This window comes from Apium graveolens, chromosome 4 (genome assembly GCF_009905375.1).
Source record: "Apium graveolens cultivar Ventura chromosome 4, ASM990537v1, whole genome shotgun sequence".
In the NCBI taxonomy this organism is placed as follows: Eukaryota; Viridiplantae; Streptophyta; class Magnoliopsida; order Apiales; family Apiaceae; genus Apium; species Apium graveolens.
The window spans coordinates 316300780-316325184 of NC_133650.1; the positions used below are offsets into that span (position 1 = coordinate 316300780).

A 24405-nucleotide genomic window follows, 5' to 3' on the forward strand; every position below is an offset into this window, starting at 1 on the left:
CTTTGCGGATTATTAATTATCAGTTATAATTCTACGACCAGGAACTATTTAAGTTTAGAGTTATCATCTTTTAGGTCTCATTATTATGATCTCATCACAATCCATAAAAAGCTTTACTCTAAACTGTGGTATATCTTATTTAAACATTTAAATAGATAGAGCCCGCAATAAAAACAAAACAAGCCTTTTATTAATATCAATGAAATCAAAACATATTACATAAAAGTTATTCCTAAATCCTCATACATGATTGGACTTAGGACATATCTCTTTCAGCTACTGCTGTTGTCAAAGCTAACAGACTCTATCGGGAGTTGAATGCACAAACTGTCAAGCATCTGGTAAGTTACTGGATTGTTGTACTTTCCCAGACTTGAATTGCTAACTTTAATCATGATCCTTTATCTTTTCAAGCATCTTGTTCCACTCGAAGTGCTAGATATTTACAGATGCTCTATTCTTATACTGCAGGATAAGCTTCATGACTATCTTGGGGTGATGTTGGCAATTAACAATGCATTTTCTAACCGCGCGAATGCTTTGTTGACGGTGCAAACTCTTTTATCCGAACTGGCCTCCTTGAATGTAAGGATTGAAAATCTTGAAGCTGCTTAATCAAAGAATTTTTGTGGTGACAGGTCAAGAATTTGCAAAATAGATGAGTTGAAAGAAACTGTAAGAGTAACGGAGGAAGCTAAAACCTGTGCAGTCAGAGAATATGAACGGATCAAGGTAACATGTTCTTCCTTCTAGTGCATGTATTACCCGAAAACTTCAGAAATTTTAGTGACACCAGTTATTCATAAATTCTTTAACTAGTTTTTGAGCTGAGATAATATATTCTTTAAGTAGTTTTTTCTTCATCCAATAACAATCATTATGAAAAACTGAATACAATAGGAGGGTCTTGCACTAAGAAAAATAGTTAATTGTGTGTGTCCTTAAGTGGATATTAGAACTATTTCTTCAATTGCTTTATAAAGTAAATGTGCATAAGCTTTGCCCTTGCTTGAGTTATGCTGACAAATTAAACATAGAATAATTATTCATTCTGTTGAATTGGATCTTGATATTCTTATAAATGAGGACTTAATTTTTTACCAAATAAAATATAGTTAGCAGTACATAGTCACTCAGACTTATTGCTTAGTATGTAGCATAATAAGCAACGAAGAGTTAAGCACCTCAGATTTTTAGAAGCAAGCAAGAAAACATAATAGGATGAAGTATTTAGCAAAAATATACAAAGTAATTAACACAGAAGGAGCATAAATATGCAACACTGAGTATATAATAGAAGCGAAGTCGGTCATGAGCAATGGGGTCATCAAAATCAATCCCAGTAATCATTATTTAGAAATACTGAATATAAGTTCTAGGGTCTTTTATTTGATTGTGGCTACCAGACTGTGGTGGTATGTTATGGATGTTACTGCTAGCGACATGGGAACGTAGAGTATATCCGTGCTGTCCCTTAACCACTTTTCATGGTTCTATTCAATTAGATAACAAGGCAACCTGGGTTACATGAAGCTTCCTATCTATACTATGACATTATTGTTAATTCTTATTCTAAACTGTATATTTGTGTTGTATTTGCAGTGCTTACCTATTACCATCGACGTCGGCATAAATAACCAAAAGTTGCTGGATGATGAGTTCATTATTGGGCTCAAACAAAAGAGGGCAACTGGGCAGGTACTTTTATCTTCCTTTCTGTAATTCATAGATATAATTACTTGCGGTCTACAACTAAAAACTAATTTTATATGCATTAACCTGCATCAAGGAATTTGCCGAGCTTCTGGCGGAGTTTATGTCTACTGTTAAGCAGAACTATGGAGAGAAAATCATCATACAGGCTTGTTTGCAGTTTCAAACATTTAAGTAGATAATGGATTTTTATATGTTATAAATTCTAATCATTTGACATTGATTCTCAGTTTGAAGATCAATCTTATGGTTGATTAATAGTGATTTATAAGTTTTTCAGGGTCAACTTGACAGTTATCACGAGTTGATCGGGAATCCGCACCATACTGAATGCCTAGCACCAGATGAAGTGGCCATGCTTGTGGTAGGTTGAGTGTTTTTGTAAAGTATATGCACTAAAATGTGTAAACTTTATGTCCTCTTATTACTTCTGTAAGGCTTACCTAATGTTGTTTTATAATTTAAAAGACAAGTTTGAAAGCCCTGTCTGGAGCAGTTTCTTACATAGATTCTGATCACCACAAAATGCTTCTTTCTTCTGTAAGTAATAGTGCATTAATATTTTTGCTCATTTCTTTTTCCATTATTTTTTTCGGATTTTAGTTTTTGGTTGTTAAAGAAAGTTTGTACCTTCAGATAAGTGGCATGAGCTTGTGGAACTATGGTCCAGATGTGATGGATGTATTGGTTGAGTTGGTTGTTGCTTTGATATGTAATGCTACTCACTATACAATAATGATTATCGTTGCTTGTTCTTATCAAGGATTAGTTTTGCTTTTACTACATTGTAGGCTGCAGTGAGCGGAAAATACCTCCATCTATGCTTGGATATGCTTGTAAGAAATTTTGTGCCGCCTTTATCTTTCCTTAGGCTATTACAGTAGCCACGTGGTCTTGCAAAAAAGAGCAAATTCTTTGTCGTGTGCATGCTGCTTTAAAGGAAATTGCTGATTTAGTTCCCCTCGCACCACTGAGATTGGAAAAAGTAATCAAGGAGAGGATGCCCTACAGATCCTCAAAGCAACCTTGGATTGTAAGTTTACTTCATCTACTTCTCGTCTTTTTGGGGACATGCTTCTCTGTAACCTTGGCTGGAAGTACATTTTTTATGCATGTCTATGTAGACTATATAGCACATTATTGATTTGTTATATATAAATTTAGAATGAATTTTTTTGGTCTAGTGGCAAATTGTTTCAAGTAATTTCGTTAAAGGAAATGTCGGGGCCTATATTGACTCCAAAAAAAATTACCTTTGAGTCCAGTTGCTTTTATGGTTGTATTTAGCTCTTTGTTTTAGTCTCTCTTGGCAGATAAATCATAAATCTTTTACGCTTTGTACACTATCTGTTTTGCGTCTTTTTGGGGCAAATGCTCAATCTGTTCCTAGGCAGAAGTACATTTTTTGATGCATGTATTTACAGCCCATAGCTCGTAATAAATTCTAAAAATGAAATTATGACTTTATTGGTTGGATTTAATTGCGTTGTGTTAAATAAGTAGTAAATTAATAATGGAAAGTTTAAGGCCCAAATCAATACCATAATATTGAGTGATTGACCTGTTAAGTCCAACTGCTTTCATTACTTAAGTTTAAGGCCCAAATCTTGTTATTCTTATTCTATTCATTTTTATTTTCTAGGCTAAAGCTCCATTTAGCTTCCTACATCAACATCGCCTTAGGGTCTATTTTTAAAAGGTTTTTATTCGAAGATGTACCACGGTTTCCAGTGATCAAGAGGAAAACGGTACTACAGTCATTCAAGGCACTCAAGGCGCAACTTCTTAGTGACTTAGTTCTTTGGTATCTTTGTTCATTTGAAGAAAGATTTGATGTACTTTGGTGTTTAAATTTAGAATTGGGCGTATGTATTTTAGTATTTTTGTATGTTTAAAACTTGTTGGATTCCTGATATGGTTGTTTTTGTTGGATGCCACTTATGGCAGGTACCAAGTAAAAACAGACAAATTATGGCCAAATTTTTATGTTTTCTAGTGTTGCATATTCTATAGTATGATGTTGCATATTGCTTTTCACTGTGTTACATTTGATTATAATATGTTGCAATTTAAAAATGGTGTTGCATAATGTGGTATATACTGTTGCAATTGAATGAAAATAGTGTTGCATATGCATCAAAATGGTGTTGCATAAACAATATGGGCCCCACATATGATGTGGAAAAAGGGCCCACTGCTGACGTGACATTGGGGCCCCCACATGCTGACGTGGCAGGATGAGACCCAGCTGACGTGGCGTGCTGATGTGGCATGGTGATGTGGCCTGGGGACACCCCTGTTGCTGACATGGCATCTGATGTGTCAGTTCCACGTAGGACCAAGTGTACTATCCTGTCAGGTCTAATGCAACACTTTCTGTTGTTGCCAATAGGTGATTTACTGTTGCAAAATCCACCTGATGCATTACTTTCAAGTTTTGCACAAAATATTGCATTAGGTGTCTACGACCACTTCCACATTGGCAACCCCCCTCTGGTGTTGCCTATTACCTTATGCAACACCATTTGGGCCTTATGCAACTGTATAGTAGGGGTTGCCTATGTGCACTTATGGCGTAGTGATTACTCTAATGACTAAAATTTAGGTATGTACATATAGGTTATAGAATAATGTGAAAATCTTTTATGTACGGTAGAAATACGAGTAATAACCTTTTAACATAATGAGTATAACTTTTGTTTGAATGTACTTGAATTGGCCAATACTTTCATTCTTGAATGCTATAAAATGCTAATGAATTTGTTTTCCTACCTGCTAATGGAGAGTTTGAACTTGTGTACATTGTATGTGACTTTCTCTTATTTACAAAGCCTTTTTTGCTAATCCGGTTTACTTTATGAGATTAAATTGTAACAAAAGTGTAGGGTTAAATTCACACTGTAATCATAGGTTTTTACAAGTTAGCAACCATTTCCCTATGACCAAATCTTTAAAAAATCAAAATTTACATAATTAATTATCTTTTACTTTGACATTAATTTGTTGCTTTGCAAAAGCTCCCACTATGAAACAAGGTTCGATTTTCAATTTGGATAACAGTGAGAATAAATGAGTTGTGTTACCCACTTCTCTTCTAGCGGATCTGCATAACATCCCAAATTATGTACATGTTGCAACAAAGAAGGCAATGTCTTATGTTCCCTAACCCCTTACAAATACGCCTATATTCTAATTATTTATGATTTATTGCAGGACTTTCATTTTGGGTTAGAGAAATTTAAACAGGTTTGCTATCCATTCGAGCATCTCAAGGATAATGAGACACCAGAATTTTGGAAAATAACGAGATCGCAAGTTGGTAGAGTTCTTTTCTAAAAAAAATGATGAAGTCAGAAAGTATGAGCTTTTAGGTCTGAAATGCTGCTTTCGTAGGTACTCATAATAATCCATCTAATAATCCATTAGCCCTTAAGTGCATTGGTTTTTGAGTTGCTGATTGATATGGTTGTGTACATTGACGATGATAATTTTGACAAAGAAATGCGGTGTATATTTTTATGATGTTTATGAGTTTCTTTCAAGATTTAATGTGATAGTATATATAAAATTGTAGCCTGGGCATTAAAGAGGAGATGTAAGTCCCCATCTATAACTACATTTTAATTTCACAAGTTATTGACGTACATGGTTGTTCCAATATATTCTAGATAATTGAATTACATGGATGACTTACATGGATGACTTACATGGATGACTGACTAATTTTCAAATTAATTGTTTTGCTAAAAAAAACTGGGAAGTAATATTAGTCATCTCAATTTCAATATAAGATTTTTATATATTAAATAATTTTTTTTAGCAAAACACATGCTCAGATCCAGTCATTTTTTATTATTTTAATATTAAAGTATGATCAATTTTTTCTTTGTCTACAATCATGTTGGTATCTGCTATTTGCAAAAAAATTAATTCTAAAAATGTGCACATATGGATTATATATGGAGTTCTAGCTTCTCTTATTACACCTGGATGATGCAAAATGTCTATTGTAATTTAAGTACTAAATTTATTCAACATTTATTTAGATAGGTTAAATTATACGTGCTTGATAAATTATATTTAGAGCAATGAAAGAGTAAACATATATATGAAAATGATGTATGCATAATCTTATTATAAGTAGTATTTTTTTGAAAGGATAAAGAAATGTTAGTTGGAAAAAAGATGTCAGATTGGAACATCTGACAAAAAAAAGTATAAAATTAAAATATAAAGTACCATTGTACCACTTCTAATGTGTATAACTCCTTAAAATTTTAGGTACACTCATCAACTCTCCAATTATATGTTATATTTTTATAACATTATTTTTAGCCACTCTTTTAGTTTTAGGAATCTTAATTTTCAACAAAATTGCTGTAAATAATATTTTTTATTTTTATTTTTATTTTTAAATAGTTTCTCTGAACTGGGCGGGTATATTTACCTAGTTACATTATGAACAATTTGCACATCCTCGTCTTTTTTCTATATTCTTCCCTCTTACAATTACAAGTTACAACCTTTCTTTTGTATTGAAGTTTGTTAACAAATATATTGTTTGTATTCCCTTCAACCAAATAGAACAATAGTGTATGAACTGTGTGGTGTCTAGCAGTTATACAATAGCCGTTTCTTTTTTTTTGCTAAGTTATACAATAGCCGTTTCGGTTCAGGGAATGTTGAGTTATTTTCAAAGAGAATTCACGTTTAGGACTTTATTTCATAAGACAAGCAAGCTATATTCTAAGACAGTTGAGAGCTTCTCATTTTCATTCATGACAGAAATAGTGGCATTTTGCTTTTGCCTACAATGTCAAAGGGAAGATAGCTTTAACCTGTCCCCCCAAAATAAACGAAATGTAGTGTTATATATTTAAACACACAGACACACACAGACATGGAGAGGGAGGGAGGGAGGGAGAATAGTTTGTACTTTGTGATAACTCCGATGCCTAAACTACGTTATTTTTAAACTGATGGCTAGACAGTTGTCTACCAGCTCTGTAAAAACTTCTTGCCCTATGTACTGTATGTTAACATAATGTAAAATATATTATACATATGTCATACATTAAATAACTTTATGCAGCAATTTTTAGCATTATAACAGTTTAATATGCAATTTTTTTGGTTGTTATATATGCCATTTTAACTTCAATTTTCAATGTTTTCAGTCTAGTACCAAGCACACAGATAGTTTCTTCGAGCATATAGACAATTGTACGGGTATGTATGATCAGAGTTAAAATTTTATGCAGAGCCTGCTCATAATAAACAATCAACAGCTCAATGTCTTTCTTTTTAGCTTCCAGTTGTAGAAACTTGAAGTTCATATCAACAAATTGCACAATTTAAACTAGAGATTTTTCTTCCCATCTACTCGTTAGCCGCCAATTTTGTTTTTATAAGGTTGATGATGCGCACACAGCAATATGTGAATGAAGATTCTAGTGTATTTGCGCAAACTGGAAAAATAGAAGACAGAGATAGGTAGGAAAAGATGCACAGGTCTTGATGTCTCAAATGTAACTGCTATTTTACATGCTTGAGACCGAAAGTTTGATGCAAATAAACGAATTTTTGTTTTTTGACATCTTTTTAGTTTAGAAAATCTCAACATATTGTTTATAAATCATAAAGAAATTTATTAATGGTAATAATATTTTATGTACTATATCTAATCTTTTTAATCTTTGAACATAACAATATTTTTTCAAGATCTCAATCATCAGAGTTCACAGAGAGCGTTGATCAATAGTGACATCCAATGAGTTCATGCCTGTAATTCAAGAACATGAGTAAAGAAAATAAAAAAATGCGTAAAAGGAGAAAACTAAACACCAAAATATCATCAGCTAACCACATGAATCTGGATAGGGCATTTTATGATTGTTTATCATGTATTATTTTGCAACTTGGAGATATAATTGTTCTACAAAAAATATTGTTAACATCATAGCTAAAATTAAAAGGTTTCTAAGATCTATAAGAGAATTCTTAATTTCCCTTGTATAACGAAAGGAAAGAGCTAGCAAATATCAGCTAGCGATCAAGATGTGAGGAACCTGCAACATCACCAACGGCTTCTGCATTTGGCCCGCATCCCATCGATAGCTTTTGAAACAAATCTTGTAAATTTTTTAAGTTATAGGGCGTGCCTGCATAATATGTATAGAAAATTAGATATTAGATAAGAACATTTAAGATACATTAGTGTGTGTACTTGTGACTCTGTCCGACAAAAACTCATGTAAAAATTATGTAATATTCAAAACGAGGAGTCGTGTATCTAGAAGTATTGATGTCGGTTTTGTTGTGCAACTAGAGATGCCCATAGAAGTTGCTGAGGCATACAAAATTGCAAATACTGTGTGCCTCCAGTATTTATGCGTAATATAGATACTTTTTTTTATAAACTTGGATTTTGGTAGTGAAATTTGCTGTTTTGTGCCACAATAGAGTCCACATTTTTACATGTATATAAGAGATCATCTGGATGGACTTACACGAAGGGCTTCAATATATGGGGCAGTCGTCAGTATTGGCGGAATGAAGCTTCTCAAGAGGAGACAACCCCTGCTGCATTCGAATCACATCAAATTATGTTTGTTAAGTACAACAACCAGACCGCCCCAAGGGACATAAAACCACTCTCAAGCTATCCGGTGCTTGGTCAGAGACATTTTTTACACAAGTTCTAAATCAATAATACAATAACTATAGGAACGATATAAGAATAGAAACACACAACAGCTTGGAAGATATGCTTACAAAGGTTGCTGGCTAACCTTGGATCATCGGACAGTATGACATAACATTGAATAATATTCTTCAAAACTGTAGTAGACGGTTCATCCTGCATCTTTTCAATTACGTCATTAAAAACCTTCATGATTGCACACAACCGGTTTGCAGGCTCACAGCAATACTGTAGTCCCTGCTCTTGCATCATTATTCTTGACATTATCCAAGATGCAGTCTGTATAGCCATATACAAGTGTTCAGAGTGAGTTTAAAGAGCCAATTAACTATGGGTGTCGATCTATTTATATTTTGATGGTGTACCGGAATTGTTTCAGAATTATTTGCTCAGGTTCTTACTAGGACGATCAAGTCTATGCCATGCAATATAAACCTTATGATTTATATATGGCTGGGTAATAATGTTCATCTAACACCAAAATATTAGATGTTCATCAAGTCGACTTGATATGTATTAATACGAAACATGGAGTGTTAACTAAAAATCCCTTTTTCAATAAACACCTAGCAGAAACACTAGAAAGGGATATTTATTTGAAATTTTTAGTAACCAGATTTTATACTCTGTACTGTCTTACATTACATGTAAGGTGATATATTGCAGTAAAAAATGCTTGGAAGCGAAAGAATGTTGAGTTCAAATTTTAATGGACACTTACTGATTGTGAAAGTTCGTTTCCATATTCTATGGATTTTAGACACAAAGGGAAGAGTCCTGATTCAAGCAAACAGTGAACAGCAACCTTTGTCGAAGGGTCGCCTACCTGCATAGTAGAGAAGATTCGGATGATATTTGGAGTAGAACCTTATAGGCATATCAGATCATATTAAAGCAAATTGATATGCAATCTGGTAAGAAATAATGGACATTTTCTTCAACTATTGTTCTGATTAAGCTAATTCATCTCAACATTGCATTCAATTCAGAGCTGAAACTTGAAAGGGCGGGTAGCAACTAGCAATGAGAAAATACTTCCATGCAAGGTTACTGGTGCTTAGCTGTTTTAATAATTCAAATGGCTAAAAGTATAAAAATTGAAGGTATCATGTATTGATTTAGAGTGGAATTGTACCTCCTTCAGAAGACCACCAATGACCCCCAAGCTCATTAGCCTTAGGTACTGGAATGGCTTGCTCGTTTCTTCAGTCTCCAAGAAAGGGTACAAGTAACAATGTATCTGAACTGCACGGACAGAAGTAAGTTAATACAAGTCTGTCTACGATTAACCTTATCTAGCTCCTTAATTATCCTATTAAAATCAGTTAATAACAATATTTGAATAAGTTATGCAAAATCCTCATCCCAGAATTTATGTAACAAACTTGTAACTTCAACTGAATCCTTGATTTCACCTCAGTGTCCTGTTTCTTTGGTGTTCACATAAACAAATCATACCAGCTTGAAATAAAAAGTGAATGCATTTATATATCAAAACACGTCAAGTTCGACAATATCTTGTGTGGTCTTTAAGTAGCAATATCAGACATCAAGAAATCAGCAAAAGTTATAGAATGAAATTAACTTATATCATTTGGTGAGAAGAAGCTATAACTGTGGATACATCCAACTATGTTGAAGAAGACTAATGTAAATACTGAATACATTAGCAGAAACAAGTCACATAGCTTTCAGAAAGTTCAGAAAAATACCATTAAGGAACTGCATCTTCGTTTGAGGGTGAGTGGCCAAGCACTGCATTCAATAGAAAATACACTTTGATATTAGAGTTGCATACATAATTTTTAAGTACATAGAGGACCAGCTATGGCTCCTGCATAAGTAAAAATAAATTTGATGTATATAGATAATAAATTTGATAAGTAAAAATAAATTTGATAAGAAAAAAGTTTGAAAATTAGGAAATCGAACATATAAAGCAAATACATTACAAAGTTAATACCACTAGAAAAGGAAATTAAAGGAGCGGAAATGACCTCAAACAAAACAAGTACATCACAAACTTTACTTGAATCTTTCATAGTAAGTTTCTCAGGTGTTAATGACTTGTATATAGATAATACTTCCTGCAATAAAGAAGATAATTCCATTAATCACCAACTGTAAAACACAACATTCTTATTTGAATAGATAGAATAGCCAATACAAACCACAAGGCTGAGCTTGTCAAACAAAGTAGTAAATCATTTAAATGATTCCAATGACCATCATGTGCGGATTTCATAAATTGTATCAAGTTCTGATTCAGATGTGATGCAACTTGATCTTAAGGGTAGGACTTCTCCAAGACGTGTTACATAAAAGTTGCAGAACTTCCTTACAATGCCTATTTTCCAGATTTTTGGGTTTCAAAATTTCAAATTTCCAAAATATTTGAGATCTCCGCAAATCTTCTCATTAGTTCAATGAAAGATTTCTTCGGCAACTGACAAGCAAAGATACGGGTGCAAAGTGCTGGGGTGCGTGGACAAAAATCTAATAAATAATATAATAATATGGGAATTCGGGTGCGGGGGACACGACATATAGAAATATAGATTTTCTCTAGATTTGATGTTACATATATTCAATCTGGTTAAAAAAACCACAAACTATAAGCAAATTTAATCAAATGCATAACTTATTGATCTAAAACACAAAATACAGGTAAAATATTTTAATTTATGCAAAAATGAACACTAGCATAATACGTTTGTATTTACCAACAAAAACTGATACTTAATTTTACGAAAATAGGCGGTTAACAGAAATTTTGATTACAAATTGTGGGGAAAGAATCAAAATTAGGATTCAGGATGAATCCCCTATCCGATGAGGGGACCTGCATGTCATAGTATCGGACACAAGGATCAAGGGATTCACAAACAAGTATAATCATTTCAAAAGACAAGAAAGAATAAGGATCATTAATCACGAAATATTGATTAAATACTATATATACTTGAGAAGATCAAATATAACAATGTAACCTAGATACTGCCATTTTGGTTTAGTAGTCCACTTCAGTATTAAGATGTGAGGAAGAAACTCAAATCAAAACAGGGAACTTTTATTGTTAATGTTAACCAAAATTAGAAGTTAATAAAAAGAATTCACGACATGATATAAATTTAAGCAAGCTATTAAAACAAATACATTTAGTTTGATCAATGCAAAGCATTTGGTAGACCCAAGTCATTGTGCATACCGATAGGAGTAAGAAAACCGTACTGATTGACCGCCAAATGTGGAGGGCCAAATCTTGAATTCTTCCCTGTTTCTGTATTGATAAATCACATGTTAGAAATGAAATATACTATATCACCCAATAGACATTAGAACATAGAGTGTAAATAATTTGACTCTGCAGGCTGGACTGCACTTTAAACTTCTAACAAGCAAACTTAAATGACTATACAGTCATTTAGGCGAGTCAAGATCATCATTTCTCTGCACATACTTATTGTTCTAAATAAAATATAAAACTACAAAATATCGAAAGAATCCACGTAAAAGTGACATTTGGTGCATCCAATCATGTATTAAAAACATCATTTATGAATTTACAATTACAGATCAATTTATTTCCACCTAACAACATACAAAAACAAACAAAAATGTACATAAAACAAACAAAAATCTTCATAAATGAAGAAAAATAATGGACCTTAATCTGAGTAAGAGATGAAATGGCCTTTTCGCCATGCTCAGGTTCTCGAAGCAACACAACCAAGTCCTCTACACTAGCAGAAGGCCAATCAATAGCTTTGCTAGCACCATCACAGGGACCATTGTTGTTAGCAGGTGCACCACCATTCGACATAACACTGTTGTCACCTTGTATCGGATCAGGATAAAGAGAGTCAGGGAGATTCAACATTGTTTCAGACAAAAACCTTAGATATGAACTGAACAAGATGGCTGCTGCTGTTATGTTGTGTAGGAAAAGAACACTGAACTAAAGATGCGGCAATATATTGGAGGCTGTAGGAATGAATATTTTTTCGGTATTTATAAGATTTTTTATTTTGCTGGAGTCACTGCTGTGTACCTAGGATTGGGTGCTGGACGTATCCTTTTTGCTGTTATTTGGAAAAACAATTTCTAGGGGACGTTAGCGGTTCATGGTTTTGGGCCTAAACCCACACTTTACATACCTCATCCTTACCTTTTACCTGTAAATTTGTGATTAAATATTTGTAAGATTTTTCATGTTTTGCATCAAATAATTTGGGATAGTTTGGGAAAAGAAAATTGTTATGGTATATAAATAAGGTTGCACAAAAATTTTAAAATCTAGGAGCAATCTTATACATGTATAAATTTATACCAATTATTGTTTGTACCATCACGATAATTAATAAACAATAATTGGAAATATGATTTTTTAAATAAGTTATATTAGTTAAATCGTACATGATGGTAATAATGTAATTTCAACATACATATATTTCAAGATAGGTAATGATATTTGATCGTATTCGTGACTTAAATAAACTACAGTATTTTGCTGTTAATTTAACGTTAAAATCAATTTATTCCAACCAACTTGTAACAATCAATTAATAACTTTAGAAACGGCTATAAAGTTTATACATGGTATAAATATTTAAAAAATGAAGTTTTTTTAAAATTTGAAACCTAAATGATATGTTGTTTTAAAAATTTGCAGATTTTAATTAGAATTTCTAATTCAAGATCTCCAAGTAATACTAATATATGGAAAAAATTTGAAAATTGTAGTAATTATTATTTATTCAAACAAAGTAATTAATAAATTATAATGTTCTTAATCACCTATGGAAGTAAAGTCGTTAATGATAATATTTACATTAATTTTTCAAAATACATAAAAGTGAGATTTCAATGACATTTTGATTGTATTTCATGACATAAATGGAATCTATTATTTTGCCTTAATATTTATGTAAAAGATAAATTTATTTTCAGCTATCAATAGTTACAATAATTTTGGAAACAACTGTAAAAAATTTTGGTTTAACGGATATAAATTTTGAACTATACTAACATGTTTAATAAATTCGCAGATTCGAACCAGAGTTTCCAATCAAAATTTGATGAATCCAACACATTATGTGAGGATTCTATTCAAATTTTCAAAAATCAATTAGTGTAGTACTTTGTATAGGAATAATGGTGGATTGATGGGTCTAATCGAGAATTTTAGAATATTACTTTTTATCATTAATTTATAATTTTTTTAACCTTCGTACTCAAACCAGATGTAAATAATTGGGTAGGACGGGGGTACTCGTCAATGTTATTTTTCAATTTTTTTTTGCTTTTGAAATGCACTTTTTTTAATTTGTTTGCTAATATAGGTCTAGTGATAGATGGTTAAACCCAGACTAGAAAACCCATGTGGTCACAAGGCCTAAAATTAACGAGAACTCAACAGCCCAGTCTCAAGAAAATTTTAACCGCTACCAATTCATTTTAAAATCATGGATTATAATATTTTAAAGCAAGCTGTTAAAGTCAAATATATTGATATAAATGGATCGACATATTTAATTTGGATTTCAATTTTAAAAATCTTTGACTTGTGTGTTATTCAATAATAAGTTCTTTTTATTTTAGTAATTGGGAGTTCGTAATCCACTTTTATTTTATTTTTGCGATTTCAGTCTACATTATTTTCTCTGCCAACTTGCACCCCATAAAATTTTTCTCTTCTATTTGCACCCCGTTAATGACTTTCCATCCAAGATAACCGTTAACTTTAACGGAAGTAGGGACATTTCAATAAATTACTAACAAAATAGAAGAAAATAAAGTAAATGAAAAAGTCTCTTGGTGTTGGAATTTGTAGTGGCTTGAAGAGCTGTCTGAGTTTGTTGAATGATGTGAAAGAGAGTTGATTTGAAATGGTGCTCATCACAATCTTTGCTAAACATCCAAGATGGAGTGTTTGTACTTGAGCTATGGCCTGCTTCTCCCCCTGTGTGCATGAAATCTTCTTCATCATCATCTTCATCCCCAAACTCCTCCGAACCACCAGCTGGATAGTCAAATTCATCACCAGCTGTGAAGGACATGGTAGTGATTGCATCATTGGCCCTTTGCATAGAAGCAGTTGTGTGCACGAAGTTGAGAATTCTCTCAGAAGCCACATTGTCCTGTTCAACTAGAACTTGATAAGCTGGAACATGATGAGTAAATGCCTCAGCTTTATAAGAAACAGAGTCTAAGACAGCTTGATAATCTTGCTGAAATAGCTATTTCTTTTCAGCCTCATTGACATCCCTTAACTCACTAACAATGGGATCTTCCCATTCTTCTGTACCTGCTTTTCTATCATAATCTCTCTTTTCTTACATCAAGGGCTCCCCTTGGCTTCCCACCCTCACACCTTCACCTTCACCTACTAAGGTGGGACTCCACTCACTCACTTTTGCCAACTAGAAGAAATACCTTGCATATTTTCACTCTTTTCCTCTCCTTTTGCCTGAGAGCAATTCAGCCTCTCACTATGTTCACTCCCTTTCCTCAATCCTAAGAGTGATTGTACAACTACTAAATCATCTGCACTTGTGACAACAGTTGAGATTTCAATTTGTGCAGTGATTGTCAACGGATGAGAAACATCCGTCGAAGTAGTAGTTGAAAGTGTCAATGGATAATTGCTGTTAAGCACATCCGTCGAGATACCATCACTGGTCAACGGATGAACAATATTCATCGAGATAGTGGAAATGACAGAGTTTGGAGTAGAAACTACTGTAGAATCTGTGATTGGTGAGATTTTGCATAGTATTCTTAGTAGAATCAGAAAGAAATGGCAACAAATCATCTAACAAATCTTTGACTTGTGTGTTATTCAATAATAAGTTCTTTTTATTTTAGTAATTGGCAGTTCGTAATCCACTTTTATTTTTATTTTTGCGATTTCGTCTACATTATTTTCTCTGTCAACTTGCACCCCATAAAATTAATTTCTCTTCTATTTGCACCCCGTTAATGACTTTCCATCCAAGATAACCGTTAACTTTAACGGAAGTAGGGACATTTCAGTAAATTACTAACGAAAATAAGAAAATAAAGTAAATGAAAAAGTCTCTTGGTGTTGGAATTTGTAGTGGCTTGAAGAGCTGTCTGAGTTTTTGAATGATGTGAAAAGAGTTGATTTGAAATGGTGCTCATCACAGTCTTTGCTAAACATCCAAGATGGAGTGTTTGTAGTTGAGCTATGGCCTGCTTCTCCTCCTGTGTGCATGAAATCTTCTTCATCATCATCTTCATCCCCAAACTCCTCAGAACCACCAGCTAGATAGTCAAATTCATCACCAGCTGTGAAGGGCATGGTAGTGATTGCATCCTTGGCCCTTTGCATAGAAGCAGTTGTGTGCACCAAGTTGAGAATTCTCTCAGAAGCCACATGGTGAGTAAATGTCTCAGCTTTAAAAGAAACAGAGTCTAAGACAGCTTGATAATCTTGCTGAAATAGCTATTTCTTTTCAGCCTCATTGACATCCCTTAATTGTGTTCTAGAACAATGTTGATAATTTTATTATTTGGCCATATTAGTTCTTGAAGTTTCAGTAACTATTTTTTCTTCAGGAATTCAATTTTACCTGGTTTATTAACAGGTATTTAAAGTGCTTGCATAACGGGGAAGGATCTGTCATCGATATTCCACTTCAGTGCCTTTTTACTTTTTGAAAACCCGTTATAAACATTAATGAACGAGAGACTTAAAGTTGTAGTTCATGTGCAATTTTTGATATTATTCCACCAATATCGTATCATAATCTTTAATTTTTTTGGATTGTTATCTCTTGTGTAAGGTGTGCTCTCATGGATCTACAACATTAATGAACGATGAGCTTTTTTGAGTTTCAAGTGGAGGTGAACATATCTCTCATGCCATCCATCTCAAGGATTAATGATTTTCTCCCTTTATTTCTTCCTATTACTTTTATATTTGTCGTATTTTTTCTCCTTTCATCTTCTCTTTTCATGGAATTTAGATTTTAGCCTTTACAATATGTTCTCCTGAAGGCATGTACATAATTTTAACTAAGATGAGCTTTTCTGAGTCTTTTGCACGCTAGGAACCAGGTGATTGATTTATATCTTGGATCAGAGTTACAAAATATGTAAAGTACAAAGTGATTATTAAAGTAGGGTCTATTTATCAAGCTTCAGGTTGGATAGCGATCGCATTCTTAGCTAATCCTCCCATAGGTAAAAAAGTTTTAGGCATCATCATCTTATCGGTCATGAACATTCACTACGCCATAAGTGCACATAGGCAACGATTTTTATCCAGCGTTGCACAAAAAGCGTTGCATTATCTACAAAATTTTCAGTTTATTGCAACATAGTGGTGAAAGCGTTTCATTACATTGAAGCTACCATTGCTAATAACTGTTAGTGTTGTGCAGCATGCAACAGTAGAGGTCATAGCGTTGCATTAGATATTTTTTTTATTTAATAAATGCTGACGTGGAAAATAAATCTGAGGTGGCGTGCTGGGGACCCACGGGTGCTAACGTGGCATGTTAACGTGTCATGCCACGTCAGCATTTTGGGCCCCACATATGGGGCCCATTGGTGACTGTGGAATGCTGACATGGGATTAGTGGGACCCACATGGGGGCCCAAAATGCTGACGTGGCATGCTGACGTGGCACACAGTGGGGCCCACTTGCTGATGTGGCACTTCAGGCGTTGTATTTGCTTTATGGTGTTGCAGTAGGTTATTTAGTGTTGCGTTAGTTATTGTACTATTCTTAAAATTTATTTGTTATATTTATGTTATAATTTTTTTAAAATATTTTTAATTGATCCAACCGTACAAATTTTGTTTCCTACTAGTTTTAGAGATGTGTAATTTTTTTTTAAAAAAATAAATTTTATATCACATGCTTTTTTAATAGTCAAACCCCGGTGCACACGGGTTCACATTACGTAGTCTTGTTCCGGGTGGTGATTCTATTTTTTAAAATTTTTGTTCAACGATCCAACCGTACGGATGATGATACCTACTAATTTTAAAAATGTCTAAATATTTTTTAAAAAAATTAAATTTTATATCGTATGTTTTTATAATAGTCAAATTACGGTCAACACGGGTTCCTATAACCAAGACTTGTCCCGAGTGGTGATTCTATTTTCTTGAAATTCTTGTTCAATGATCCAACCGTATAGATGATGTTACCTTCTAATTTTAGAGATGTTTAATTTTTTTTTTTAAAATTTAGATTTTATATCACGTGCTTTTTTAATAGTCAAATTACGGTCAACACGGGTTGCTGTTACCTAGTATTGTCCCGAGTGATTATTCTATTTCTTTAAAATACTTGTTCAACGATCCAACCGTATGGATGATGATACCTACTTATTTTAAAAATGTGTAATTTTTTTTTAAAATTTAGATTTTATAGCGTGTGTTTTTATAATAGTCAAATTACGGTCAACACGAGTTCCTATAACCAAGTCTTGTCCCGAGTGGTGATTCTATTTTTTTAAAATTCTTGTTCAACGATCCAACCATACGGATGATATTACCTACTAATTTTTAAGTTGTGTAATTTTTTTTAAAAAAATTAGATTTTATTATGTTTTTATAATAGTCAAATTACGGTCAACACGGGTTCCATGTAGATTCTTGTCCCGAATGATTTCTATTTTTTTTAAATTCTTGTTCGACAATTCAATTATACAAATAATTGTTCCGATTAATTTTATCATTGTCGTGTTATTTTGACATATATTTTACATTAGTTATACAATTTTCTTATATATAAAATTGTAAATATTTAATAAAAAACTAAAAAAATAATTAAATGATGTTGAGACACAGATCTGCACACTTTCCCAGGCCAAAAAATTGGGCGGTTATTTCCCCTTAACAAAAATTCACTCTTTCTCTCTAAATCTGAGCTGATACTCGAAATTAAAATAATATTAAAATAATTTACAGAAAAGCAACAAGATATTTATCAAAATAATTAAGAAATTATGATTGTAAAGACTTAATTAAGTCAAGGCCCAGCCCGTTAACAGACAAGCCCTAAAAATTTATCATTTTTATATAAAACCCTAACAAACATAAATCATTAGCAGTGGCCGCCTCGTCTTTCAACCCCTCTCTTCACTCAGATCTTCAGACCCCTTCTCACCTCCACCATCCTCTCCTCCGCTCACCTTCTTATTATATTCTCCTACACATCTCGATCCGAGATGTGTAGAAACAATCGAGAAATCAACAACCTAATCCGTACAACACGTTTCTCGAACCGCCTTCGTATGCTGAAGCAATATTTCGATCGTTCGATGGAGAAGATAGCAACGGAGGAAGTGGAGTCAACGGTCATGATTTGTTCGCAACTTCGACTTCACATTCCGGAGCGAAGTATGTGCGAATCACGGTTTCGGATCCTCAGAAGGAGCAAGACGTGTCGAATGGGAAGTTGCCGTTGGTGAGGACCACGGATGTGGCGTCGAGAATGTTGGATGGGGCGGTGAAGTTGCCTTGGCAGTTGTTTGGGAGGGAGAGTTTGCAAGGGAGTGCATTGGATGTGAATGAGGTTGCGTTGCCTGCGAAAGGAGGGAGGGATTTGTTGAGGATTTTTAAGGAGTTGAAGCAGTCGGTTACGAATGATTGGGGTGCGGTTAAGCCACCGGTTGTGGAGGAAGATAAGGAATTTTTCAAGAGGAAGGGTAAGTTGCAGGATTTCGAGAATCAGATTGGTATTGCTTCTCAGCAGGTCTATTGAACTCTTTTGATGTAAATTATAAATTTTGAGTGCTATGTTTGTCGGTTTATATAATTAGTAATGTTTCTCGATTCAAATATGTATTGATATTTGTCTGATAATGCTGATCTAGCGAGACCATTTTGAGTTGCGACATCTCAGACTTGATTAAGCTTAAATGTATGTTAATCAATTTCCTAGCTCCATACAATAAAGGAAATATCGATATTTGCCTCGGTGTTATATGTAAATTTGTAATATTTATTACTGTCATGTAGTTGATTTAGGTACTAATAATATGTATAATGAAATGGGACGTATGCTATTGACATGAAATTAAAGCTCAGCAAGAAATTGGGAGACGATGGGGCAACTGGGGTTGGCTTTTGTCAAGCTAACGAAGTTTGAGGCGGATGAGGCAATGTTCAACTCTCAAAGGGTGAGATCTGCAGACATGAAAAATGTGGCTACTGAAGGGTTTTTAGCACATAAACGCAGCGAAAACGTAAATTTACTCTTAAAAAGAACCGAAACCCTCCGCAGGATCCATGCGAAAAAATAATATTTAATTCGTAGTTCAGTATGTTTACCTTAAGAAGCTTTACGTTAATGGAAAGATGGAGGTCTTTAATAGCGATCCAAGAACGATGAACGGAGATCCTTAGCAGATGCTCCTCAAGTGTGAAGCACTCCACCGGTATCCATCAAGAAAACGATGTAATGAAGGAGGAGGAGATGGAGATAATTAGGGTTTTGTCAATCTTTTTGGTTAAGGCAAAAATAGGGTTTATAATAGTATATTTATAGGCAAAATTTTCAGCTAAATTTTTTTCCATAAAATATTATTATTATTAACCCTTTATTATTCTCACTAATAATTAAAACACCTTTTAATTATTAATCCTTTTTCTAAATTCTTTAGAAATAATTCTCTCACTTGATTTAATTTCTAAAAATTAAATTCTTAATTAATATATTAAGAATCTTTTCTTAATTAATAATATTAAGAATCTTTTCTTAATAATTTAAATCAATTAAATCTCATTTAATCAATTATAAATTTGCCAATTAATTATTTATTTCATAAATAAATAATTATCAGCCATTATTAATTAATTCCTCCACCATTAAATCATTATCTTTTATGGTGTGACCCTATAGGTTCAATATTAAGCGGTAGTAGAAATAAATAATAATAAAATTATTTTATCATTATTTATATAGATTCTCTAATTCATTAAATATGATTAATAAATTAATCATATTTATTCTACATCGTGAGGGATACTTCTCAGCATATCGCGACTATCCGGATAATACGAATTCACTGCTTAGAATACCAAGAACCTATTCAGTGAGTAGTTACCGTACAATTAATTCCTTCTACCTGCAATATCACGATTAAATACAAGGCATAAAACTTGTGTCAAGCCTATCTTATTTAATCACTTGCTTTCCCATTCACTATGCTTAGTTCTATTTAATGTAAATTAGAAACTCCTTTCTAATTTCATTCACTCTGGCCAGAGATTCCTGGATTAACATAAGTGGATCAGCATTGAACATTCTCTTCCTACACTGGAAGGGGTAGATCCTTTATTGATCATACCCTATCTTCGTGTACAAATTCCTATACCCAGTAGAGCCCTTATAATTGTCCCTTGAGACTAAGAACTAAACCAAAGCATAGTTCAGTGTACACAAGATGACTATGATGACCTCAAGTCTAAGGATACTTGTACAACTATCACTATGTGAACAACTGCTGACACGTGAGTGAACTCCATTAGTTGTTCAGCTGTGTGAGTCATGTTCAGTGAACTTATTCTATAATAAGCACCTACATACTAGCTATAGTGAGAACAGACATCCTTCATAATGAAGCAAGCATAGTATGTACCGCATCTTTGCGGATTATTAATTACCAGTTATAATTCTACGACCAGGAACTATTTAAGTTTAGAGTTATCATCTTTTAGGTCTCATTATTATGATCTCATCACAATCCATAAAAAGCTTTACTCTAAACTGTGGTATATCTTATTTAAATTTAAATAGATAGAGCCCGCAATAAAAACAAAAAAGCCTTTTATTAATATCAATGAAATCAAAACAGATTACATAAAAGTTATTCCTAAATCCTCATACATGATTGGACTTAGGACATATCACTTTCAGCTACTGCTGCTGTCAAACTAGCAGACTCTATCGGGAGTTGAATGCACAAACTGTCAAGCATCTGGTAAGTTACTGGATTGTTGTACTTTCCCAGACTTGAATTGCTAACTTTAATCATGATCCTTTATCTTTTCAAGCATCTTGTTCCACTCGAAGTGCTAGATATTTACAGATGCTCTATTCTTATACTGCAGGATAAGCTTCATGACTATCTTGGGGTGATGTTGGCAATTAACAATGCATTTTCTGACCGCGCGAATGCTTTGTTGACGGTGCAAACTCTTTTATCCGAACTGGCCTCCTTGAATGTAAGGATTGAAAATCTTGAAGCTGCTTCATCAAAGATTTTTTGTGGTGACAGGTCTAGAATTCGCAAAATAGATGAGTTGAAAGAAACTGTAAGAGTAACAGAGGAAGCTAAAACCTGTGCAGTCAGAGAATATGAACGGATCAAGGTAACATGTTCTTCCTTCTAGTGCATGTATTACCCGAACACTTCAGAAATTTTAGTGACACCAGTTATCCATAAATTCTTTAACTAGTTTTTGAGCTGAGATAATATATTCTTTAAGTAGTTTTTTCTTCATCCAATAACAATCATTATAAAAACTGAATACAATAGGAGGGTCTTGCACTAAGAAAAATAGTTAATTGTGTGTGTCCTTAAGTGGATATTAGAACCATTTCTTCAATTGCTTTATAAAGTAAATGTGCATAAGCTTTGCCCTTGCTTGAGTTATGCTGACAAATTAAACATAGAATAATTATTCATTCTGTTGAATTGGATCTTGATATTCTTATAAATGAGGACTTAATTTTTTACCAAATAAAATATAGTTAGCAGTACATAGTCACTCAGACTTATTGCTTAGTATGTAGCATAATAAGCAACGAAGAGTTAAGCACCTCAGATTTTTAGAAGCAAGCAAGAAAACATAATAGGATGAAGTATTTAGCAAAATATACAAAGTAATTAACACAGAAGGAGCATAAATGTGCAACACTGAGTATATAATAGAAGCGAAGTCGGTCATGAGCAATGGGGTCACCAAAATCAATCCCAGTAATCATTATTTAGAAACACTGAATATAAGTTCTAGGGTCTTTATTTGATTGTGGCTACCAGACTGTGGTGGTATGTTATGGATGTTACTGCTAGCGACATGGGAACGTAGAGTATATCCGTGCTGTCCCTTAACCACTTTTCATGGTTCTATTCAATTAGATAACAAGGCAACCTGGGTTACATGAAGCTTCCTATCTATACTATGACATTATTGTTAATTCTTATTCTAAACTGTATATTTGTGTTGTATTTGCAGTGCTTACCTATTACCATCGACGTCGGCACAAATAACCAAAAGTTGCTGGATGATGAGTTCATTATTGGGCTCAAACAAAAGAGGGCAACTGGGCAGGTACTTTTTATCTTCCTTTCTGTAATTCATAGATATAATTACTTGCGGTCTACAACTAAAAACTAATTTTGTATGCATTCACCTGCATCAAGGAATTTGCCGAGCTTCTGGCGGAGTTTATGTCTACTGTTAAGCAGAACTATGGAGAGAAAATCATCATACAGGCTTGTTTGCAGTTTCAAACATTTAAGTAGATAATGGATTTTTATATGTTATAAATTCTAATCATTTGACATTGATTCTCAGTTTGAAGATCAATCTTATGGTTGATTAATAGTGATTTATAAGTTTTCAGGGTCAACCTGACAGTTATCACGAGTTGATCGGGAATCCGCACCATACTGAACGCCTAGCACCAGATGAAGTGGCCATGCTTGTGGTAGGTTGAGTGTTTTTGTAAAGTATATGCACTAAAATGTGTAAACTTTATGTCCTCTTATTACTTCTGTAAAGGCTTACCTAATGTTGTTTTATAATTTAAAAGACAAGTTTGAAAGCCCTGTCTGGAGCAGTTTCTTACATAGATTCTGATCACCACAAAATGCTTCTTTCTTCTGTAAGTAATAGTGCATTAATATTTTTGCTCATTTCTTTTTCCATTATTTTTTTCGGATTTTAGTTTTTTGGTTGTTAAAGAAAGTTTGTTACCTTCAGATAAGTGGCATGAGCTTGTGGAACTATGGTCCAGATGTGATGGATGTATTGGTTGAGTTGGTTGTTGCTTTGATATGTAATGCTACTCACTATACAATAATGATTATCATTGCTTGTTCTTATCAAGGATTAGTTTTGCTTTTACTACATTGTAGGCTGCAGTGAGCGGAAAATACCTCCATCTATGCTTGGATATGCTTGTAAGAAATTTTGTGCCGCCTTTATCTTTCCTTAGGCTATTACAGTAGCCACTGGTCTTGCAAAAAAAGAGCAAATTCTCGTGTGCATGCTGCTTTAAAGGAAATTGCTGATTTAGTTCCCCTCGCACCACTGAGATTGGAAAAAGTAATCAAGGAGATGCCCTACAGATCCTCAAAGCAACCTTGGATTGTAAGTTTACTTCATCTGCTTCTCGTCTTTTGGGGACATGCTTCTCTGTAACCTTGGCTGGAAGTACATTTTTTATGCATGTCTATGTAGACTATATAGCACATTATCGATTTGTTAAATATAAATTTAGAATGAATTTTTTTTGGTCTAGTTGCAAGTTGTTTCAAGTAATTTCGTTAAAGGAAATGTCGGGGCCTATATTGACTCCAAAAAAAATTACCTTTTGAGTCCAGTTGCTTTTGGTTGTATTTAGCTCTTTGTTTTAGTCTCTCTTGGCAGATAAATCATAAATCTTTTACGCTTTGTACACTATCTGTTTTGCGTCTTTTTGGGGCAAATGCTCAATCTGTTCCTAGGCAGAAGTACATTTTTTGATGCATGTATTTACAGCCCATAGCTCGTAATAAATTCTAAAAATGAAATTATTGACTTTATTGGTTGGGTTTAATTGCGTTGTGTTAAATAAGTAGTAAATTAATAATGGAAAGTTTAAGGCCCAAATCAATACCATAATATTGAGTGATTGACCTGTTAAGTCAACTGCTTTCATTACTTAAGTTTAAGGCCCAAATCTTGTTATTCTTATTCTATTCATTTTTATTTTCTAGGCTAAAGCTCCATTTAG

General features: G+C 33.5%; 1 protein-coding gene and 1 pseudogene across 1 annotated transcript; one reads left to right on the forward strand and one right to left on the reverse strand.

Annotated features, from left to right (window-relative positions):
• Window positions 1-7758: 7758 nt before the first annotated feature.
• On the reverse strand, window positions 7759-12296 carry LOC141720306 (cell differentiation protein rcd1-like). Its single transcript, XM_074522649.1, has 9 exons — window positions 12084-12296; window positions 11625-11696; window positions 10414-10503; window positions 10129-10171; window positions 9552-9661; window positions 9138-9242; window positions 8505-8695; window positions 8340-8413; window positions 7759-7874 (listed from the first exon to the last, which is right to left on the reverse strand). Exons 1-9 carry the CDS (start codon window positions 12294-12296, stop codon window positions 7759-7761), a joined length of 1014 nt encoding a protein of 337 aa, XP_074378750.1.
• Window positions 12297-12380: 84 nt separating this feature from the next.
• On the forward strand, window positions 12381-24155 carry LOC141720307 (sorting nexin 2A-like; annotated as a pseudogene).
• The last annotated feature ends 250 nt before the right edge of the window (window positions 24156-24405 follow it).